Here is a 7,483-nt window from a genome sequence, read left to right as displayed (position 1 = left end):
CGCCGCGATAGCACCACGCAACAAACCAGCCGAGCTGAGCTGGGCTCCGCCCGCTCGACTCCGACCGACCCAAGACTCGCCAAAAGCCCCCAAGAAAGAGAAATTTCAGTATTTGCCACCTAATTCGCGTGCCTATCTGGAATTGCCATCCAATTCGTGTGACTTTCAAAATATAACACTGGGCACGCGAATTTTTTCAGAATATGACATCCGCACTAACACCTTTGGCGCGGAGGTGCTCTCTCCACCGGGCCAGACCATTATGCCCCTGTGTACTGTGTAATACCCGCGCCAATGGCGTTGGCACGGACCCTCTCGCGCCAAACTGCTTGGCGCGGAACCTCTGTGTGTTCAAGAATGCTGTGAAGAACTTGTTCCTACAGAGAATGTTCCGCGCCAAGCAGTTTGGCGCGGGAGGGTCCGCGCCAACGCCATTGGCGCGGGTATTACACAGTACACAAGGGCATAATGGTCTGGCTCGGTGGAGAGAGCACCTCCGCGCCAAAGGTGTTGGCGCGGATGTCATATTCTGAAAAAATTCGCGTGTCCGATATTATATTTTGAAAGTCACACGAATTGGATAACAATTCCAGAGACTCACGCGAATTGAGTGGCAAATACTGAAATTTCTCCCCAAGAAACCCCACAAAACTCCCCGTTCTACCCCCACCTCCGATTCGTGCCGTCCGCCCCTCCGCCGTCTCCAGTCTCCGCCCCTCCTCTTCCGTTCCGCCGCTCTCCCCCTCGCCAGCTCGCCACACTCCCGAGTCCCGTCCCCGTTCCCGAGGGGGCGCGCGGAGTCGCGGAACGGCCCACCCATCCCCGATGGCTGCCTCTCTCGTCCACGCCGCGGCCCCGCTCCCGAGCCCGGGCCTCGCCTCCGCCCCGTCGCTACGCCTCGCGCGCTCCTCGTCCTCCACCTCCCGTCGCCGCCTCGAGGTTTCGCTCCGGGCGGTCTCGGCGGGGCATCGTCTCGCCGGGAGGGGCGCACCCCGGGGTCGCCGCGTCGTCGCGGCCCTCGCGGGGGAGGAAACCGTGAGTCTACCCTCTCCGAGATCCTTGCGCTTGTTGCTGTTTCCAACGGCGAGATTGCCTCTTTCTCACGCGTGTCTGTTTTGCTTGTATCTATCTTATCTGCGTACTTATGATAGATTGGTTGCCGGTTGTCTCTGTGCTGCGGCAACTTTTTTTGTTTTGTTTTGACAAACTTGTTGATTCAAGTGCTTTATTTGACTGTCCTGAATCCAGTGCGTAGAGTACGTGCCAAATGGGAGATCTTTATTGTATGGCGATGTTGGTTTCGTCATTTTGACCACTGCATTACTTGTGGTGCTTTGATCAATTTGTTATGGTAAATTTGTTGATTCCCTAGCTGCATTTTGGTGCTCAAATTATCTATCCTACTGCTGGATTCAGGAGGGTTCAGAGGTGGGCGATGACAAGGATGACATCAAGGTGGAGATAAATTCCGAGGAGGCTCAGGAAACATGGAAGGTAATGCTAGAGCAGTTCAAGGCCGAGGCCCTGCGAATGCAGGCCCTGTCAATGCAGGCATATGATGTCTACTCCAAGAGGACGAGGGAGGTGCTATTGGAAGCCTCGGAGAAGTTGAGGATCCATGCAGACAAAGCGCAGAAGGATCTGAGCATGATCGCTACCGAGATTGGGCAGGAGGGACAGGAATATCTCGTGATGGCAGCACAGAACTCCCCAGATTCGATCAAGGATATCACCGAGACATTCAGGGCTCTTGGCAGTTTGAGTTGGCCATCACAATATAAGGATTATCATTTGGGCATTCCCTTCGGTATGTAAAAATGCTCGACATTGGTGAAATTTTCAATGACATTCATTTCACATGCTGAGCGTTGACAAACCTATTACACGCTGGAAAAATGTCTGATATATCACCATTTGTATTGTCAATTGTTGCCTTGTTATCGAAGGGTTAAAGTTGTTCATGGACCTGCATTTTTGTTTGTAGGTACCTTTCTTACCGTAGGGGGTTTCCTCAACTTCATGTTGACTGGAAGTACCTCTGCACTTCGTTTTGGTGTTGTTCTTGGCTTTGCATTGTTGGTTCTAGGTATCTCAAGTTTGAGATCACAAAAAGAACGCGGTCGCCCATCTCGTCTTCTGTTGAAAGGGCAAGCTGGTTGGTTCATTTCTACCTATCATCTTTGCCTTGCTGTAGTTTGTCTGTGCTTTTCATGATTTAGGAGCCTTTGGACGAGCATACTTGTGGTCTTTAACTCGTGCGAATATGCATGCTGTGTATGCTTGTTCAACATACTTTTAAAGTTTGTAGCCTTAACATAAACAGCATAAGGTAAATAAAAGGATTGTTGGTGAAGTATCAAACTCAGAAGGTTAGCTTTGAACCTTCGACTACTATTTGTTCTGCCCACAAATAAGTTATAATTTTTTTGGTGCTTGTTTGTAAAGTTTATTGTACTTGAAAAGTTTTGTGCTCAATTATGTTCACCTAATTATGACAATTTGATAAGCATAGCTTACTCAATGTTTCTTCTTCCTATAATCTTGTGCTGTCGGTGAAAGTTCCAAATCCGCTGTTTTAATAGTCTTTTTAGTGAGGTGATATATGTCTACTGTTCCATAATGCTTACTAATCATATTTCTCATAGTTCTGCTAAAAATAAAGTCAGTGGCTGCTTCTGTCTATAAATTGTTCCTATGGTTACTATCAATGGGTTAAACTTTCATGTATCCAACAACAAAAGTAGTAGAGGTTAATTGACATTAGATTTTATACACGCTGCATCTCACATTTTTTAGTCTATGATGAATAATTTACATCAATTTTATAGTAAAACGAATAGTGGTATAGCATAATATTGACAATTATGAACATTTCTAACTTCCGGTTTCCTATCCAAGTGGGATCTAGGAATTTGTCCAAACTTCACCTAGCATTCTACCATTTAATGTCCAACCTTGGAATAATGGTTTTGACTGGATTATTGATTTAGTGTGCTACCACAGCAGACTAAGTCCTAAGCCGTATCCTGATTTTTTTTTGTTCAAGATTTCAACCATGATCTATTTCAATATCATAATACAAAAATATTGGTAATAGGTACAAAGCATCCAAGCTTTCAACTGTTTCAAATTTAACATGCTATGTAAAATTTTTATGATGTTATCTTTATGATGGTTTACATTGACTTGTTCTATTGGCTTCGGAATATAAATAATGCTTGATTCGTCATGACACATTTAATAATCATGTCGAGATTTACTTACCAAATTGTCATTTGAATTCTGATAAGTCAGATTGTTATGCTTGTAACTAGCAAATTTCTTGACGTGTTTGACTTGTGGGCATGCAGCAATTGCAAGTGTCATCTTTTTCAGAGAATTGTCAGTTTTACTCCAGGTAAACTTTCTGGGCATTGATAGTATCTGTATATCTAAATTATGATGTTCCCTTTTTATCATGTTCATAATTTAATTTGACTTATCTTTTTTTTTTTGCCCTCCTATAGAATGGCTGGTTTCCAACAATCTTCATGGTCCTCCTCAGGTTAGTGCACATTTAACATTTGTAATTGATTGGAGCATTCTCATTCTACACTCACAGAAACACATACGGTTTAGCATCTTATATGGCTCATAAAATGTTTGTGCCTGTAACTGTGCTTGCATTTACCTGCATGACTCAAAAACTGCCTTTTTGTTCTTGACTTTCTGTGTCTAGAAGGGGGCAATTCAGTATAAAAAAATTCTTTCAATGGATGTCAATAGTTTTCTGCCCTTCAATTTGCATTTAAACTTTCGGGCAAGCTGTGATTTTCTGATGGATCACCTTTCAGTTTATACTGCTGTTTCGATCCTTCAATAACCATATTACCACCTAAAATGGATTGTCCTTGTTGATCCCGTGATATCTAGAACGACTCTTTTTTATATATCTGTTAGGCCACACGAGTGCATACCCCAAACATATCACATTGTACTGTTAATGCTTTTTCTTACCTTCATACTTGAAGGTACTGCCTACTGCTAGCGTATATCTGTAAAATGTTACTTAGAAAATGATGTTTACTTTTCGTTTGCCTTTAACATGTTTTATGCCTACACCATTATTCACCCAAAATGTGACTTATAATGCATTTATCTGTAAGATAATTGATATCAAGCATTGGAGAAATGTTATTGATAGTCGTAGTTGGTCACATATTTTTCTTCATCAGCTTAAACATCTGGTAGCTTGATTCGAATAGATGGTTTCAAGTCCCTTTTCTTTCAGTACTTAAGCTTTTCATTTTTCGTGCAGACACTATGGCCGTTTCTAAACATAATACAGAGTACATCGTTTATTGTATATGAGACTAATTTTGAATTGTGCTGCAGTGGGACGGTGGCAACCTTTTGCATTTATCGCATTGCAACTTGGGGTCACAAAGATCCGAGCAGCAAGAGTGATTCAGTGAACTAATGGTAACGCTCAACATTGATTACATAATGATCTCTTGGTTCTTTGTGCTTTCCCGTGTACACTGCATAAATAGGACTATTATATGATCAGATGTCTAAATCATATGTAGTATGCAGCACTTGATCAAATGTTTATGCAGCGTGGATTTGGAAAACTGACCCTTTGCTTTCGATTTCCTTCAGCTCAACTCAGGCAACCTCGGTTTCTCTCTAGTGTTTTAGGTGTCTCTGAACAGTGCCACATGGATTCAGAAGAATTGCCTGCTTACTCGTCCCTCATGGCCGCAGTCCTTTGTTCCTTTACTCATGTAATATAGATGATAGGCGGAACAAGAATAAGAAATGGCCTTCAAAGGTCAACAAGTCATGATGTACGTAGCTATTTAGTATTTCTGTTGTTTATTGGACGGGAAGTAATGCTGCAAGTTCAATGTTTAGTGAGATCACCAAAAACTGTCAGCAGTATTCTTTTCAGTAGTTTGCTGCTTGCCCTCAATTATAGCTGGTGGATGATAAGTCGATAACAGGAGGCAGTGACGTTGATCCCTTTCTGCTCTATTTGTTGTTTTGTTAGATTATTTGGCCATATGCTGTTTTACATGATTTGAAATCTATTCGTTCATTGCTTACTGCACACGTCTGCTTAACAACATATTCTCAAAATGCTTGGTTGCAAATATTCCACTGCAAGTAATCATCAGTGACAGAAAAGTATAATTTCGATCATCGCTGAGCTTTGCAGTGCTTAAGTATGCTTTTTCCTCGTGGGAAATGCCACTACGGTCATTACCCTTTGATTGTCTTGGAGAGATGAATCAAGGTCGGTCAATAGTCAATACGGGATTTGGCCGAAAGCTTATGGTTATCACGGAGGCGTCAGGTTTGCGTCTAATCGAATTGTTTTCGTTTCACATGATGCCGGACTTATGGGAACCGGGTGCAAGTTCATTTTATCTGTGATGCCCGCCTGTGCAGGTAGACGTCATCTTGTTTCTTCACTCCATTTTCTAACGTGCAAGTAGCAATTCTTTTCCCCTGAGGCTTCAACATGTTCAAGCTCAAACATTCCTCTGCTGAAACGAAATATTACAAGAAACTACGAGTAATTGGTCTGCTCTTGGGGCAGAGCCTCTGTGACCCTAGTAGGTTGCCACGCCTTACTACCGGGTCGAGCGGGCGTGAAGCTGCGACGGCGACTACACACATCCAAAACTACTGCCCTGCCCAGATGAGTTCCTGAGCTGCAATGCTATTGCCTACTGAAACGTAGCAACGTGATGGAGATCACCGAAATCGAAATTAAGGGGGTCGTTGATGACAGATTCCCAGTCGAAGCAGCCGTCCAAGAACTCCAGCACCGGAGAAGCGTAGCAAGGCGTCGCGCTTGGCTCCTCAACTCTGGCCGTTTCGAGCGTGTGCACCTCAAACTCCACCTCCGACGACGCCGACGACGACCATCCCTGTGACTGCGAGTGCGACATCTCGCCGTCCCAGGACCACCGCGGCTCGGAGGCAGCAGGCGCGCCTCCCCAACCCCAGGCGTTGGAGCCGAAGTCGACGACGGCGGGCGGTGGCGCGGCTCCCTGGCACGCGGCTGCGCCTCTGCACGTGTGCTCCCCGTAGTAGTGGATCTCGTACGCCGCGGGCTCCTCCTGCGACCGCTGCACCCGCCGGGTCGCGGTGCACCCCTGGTGTCTGTACGCGCAGCGGTAGTAGAGCCTGCAGGAGATTTGACATGGATCCAGTTAATCACCGATTCAGCCACATGTATGCAGCACATTTGGCATCAGAAAAAAAAACTATTGACAGGAGAGAGAGAGAGAGAGAGAGAGAGAGAGAGAGAGAGAGAGAGAGAGAGAGAGAGAGAGAGAGAGAGAGAGATTCTTGCCTCGGGTGCTTGCGGCCGTTGATTTCCTTCTGCCCGTACTTCCTCCAGATGAACCCGTCCACCGTCGTGCCGCTCTTCACCTCTCGGAGCGCCACTGCGCCGCGCGCCCTGCGAAATTAAACGGCAACTTGTTATTCGTCGTCAAAGAATTGAGGCTGACGTGCATGCTCCATGAGCAAAGCAGCAATCGAACCTTCTTTTCGGCGGCATCGCAGGAGGAGAACAACCTGCTGCGACGTCATCATACTCCACCGCCTTCCTCTTCTGGCCCCTGGCGCCCGTGGCCCTCAGCGCGTCGATCACGCGGCCGCAGCAGCGGAGGATCTCCGCGGCGAGCTCCTGGTGCTGCTCGCCTCCCTGCGGCGACGCCGGGGACGCGGCCCGGAGCAGGTCCCCGAGGTGCGCGGCCGACTTCTGCCCCATCGTCATCAGCTCCAGCACCACGGCAGCCGGGGTGGATAGCGCCATCCTACCACCACTACTCAGTGTGACTGCTTCGTTGCGTTCCTCACGCTCTCGCGGCTCACTCGTTGGCGCCACAGGTTGTCCGTGTGGGCGGGAGGCAGAGCCGCAGAGGCAGTGAGCTGAGCGCAAGACATCGCCCCACCCCAGGTGAGGATTTATAGTCCTCGGATCGACAAGGAAAGGGAACGGTCGAGCCGAGTGTCCCGACTGGAACGTTACACGAAGCTAGCTGAATCTTTTTTAAATAATATTTTTTAGAAAGTTACAAAAATGTTATTCAAAATGAAAAAATTGTAAAAATATATGCCAATTGGCACACAATTACCGACTAGCTACTTATCGGTAACCGAAGTACCGACTAGCAGTTATTTCTGCAATTTTCCTATTTTAGATAATATTTTTATAATTTTCTAATAAAATAATATTATATAAAAAATCCAAACTAGCTTAGTCTGCTCCTTTTTCTCTTCCCTGAGAGAGAAAAGGTTCCTCTGCTTCTGACGTACACAGCCCGAGCTAGCATATTATATACCCGTACACGTTTGGCGCCATGTCGCTCGCTCGCTACGCGTCTGCGTTTTTTTTAATGAATAGACGCTTCTAGATATAACTATCAATTACTAAGAGATATATTTATTAAGGAGAGATGTCTTCCTAACAGATATGTCATCT

The 7,483-nt window shown here is 45.8% G+C and overlaps 2 protein-coding genes across 3 annotated transcripts; one reads left to right on the top strand and one right to left on the bottom strand.

Moving 5' to 3' along the window:
• Window positions 1–636: 636 nt before the first annotated feature.
• On the top strand, window positions 637–5,092 carry LOC133909021 (protein FATTY ACID EXPORT 3, chloroplastic-like). Of its 2 annotated transcripts, none has more exons than XM_062351290.1 (7): window positions 637–1,035; window positions 1,417–1,807; window positions 1,985–2,155; window positions 3,351–3,397; window positions 3,507–3,544; window positions 4,375–4,461; window positions 4,642–5,092. In XM_062351290.1, exons 1-6 carry the CDS (start codon window positions 826–828, stop codon window positions 4,457–4,459), a joined length of 942 nt encoding a protein of 313 aa, XP_062207274.1. In that variant the 5' UTR covers window positions 637–825; the 3' UTR covers window positions 4,460–4,461; window positions 4,642–5,092. The 2 variants fall into 2 exon arrangements, with proteins under 2 accessions (XP_062207274.1, XP_062207275.1); XM_062351291.1 differs by having other exon boundaries at window positions 4,576–5,092.
• A 410-nt stretch (window positions 5,093–5,502) lies between these two features.
• LOC133909022 (transcription factor WRKY45-2-like) lies at window positions 5,503–6,951 on the bottom strand. The gene is made up of 3 exons (XM_062351292.1): window positions 6,540–6,951; window positions 6,347–6,454; window positions 5,503–6,177 (listed from the first exon to the last, which is right to left on the bottom strand). The coding sequence occupies exons 1-3, from the start codon at window positions 6,812–6,814 to the stop codon at window positions 5,715–5,717; spliced, it is 846 nt and encodes a 281-aa protein (XP_062207276.1). The 5' UTR covers window positions 6,815–6,951; the 3' UTR covers window positions 5,503–5,714.
• Window positions 6,952–7,483: the final 532 nt, after the last annotated feature.

This window comes from Phragmites australis, chromosome 2 (assembly GCF_958298935.1).
Source record: "Phragmites australis chromosome 2, lpPhrAust1.1, whole genome shotgun sequence".
Taxonomy (NCBI): Eukaryota; Viridiplantae; Streptophyta; class Magnoliopsida; order Poales; family Poaceae; genus Phragmites; species Phragmites australis.
This window is presented reverse-complemented; position numbering and strand designations above follow the sequence as displayed.

Excerpts from the sequence above, each read along its gene's own strand:
- LOC133909021 (XM_062351290.1), top strand. The coding sequence starts at position 826 with ATGGCTGCCTCTCTCGTCCACGCCGCGGCCCCGCTCCCGAGCCCGGGC. Across the intron at positions 1,036-1,416 it reads CCCTCGCGGGGGAGGAAACC|GAGGGTTCAGAGGTGGGCGA; the intron begins GTGAGTCTACCC and ends TGCTGGATTCAG. Across the intron at positions 2,156-3,350 it reads TCTGTTGAAAGGGCAAGCTG|CAATTGCAAGTGTCATCTTT; the intron begins GTTGGTTCATTT and ends GTGGGCATGCAG.
- LOC133909022 (XM_062351292.1), bottom strand. The coding sequence starts at position 6,814 with ATGGCGCTATCCACCCCGGCTGCCGTGGTGCTGGAGCTGATGACGATG. Across the intron at positions 6,455-6,539 it reads GCGATGCCGCCGAAAAGAAG|GGCGCGCGGCGCAGTGGCGC; the intron begins GTTCGATTGCTG and ends TTAATTTCGCAG. Across the intron at positions 6,178-6,346 it reads AACGGCCGCAAGCACCCGAG|GCTCTACTACCGCTGCGCGT; the intron begins GCAAGAATCTCT and ends AATCTCCTGCAG.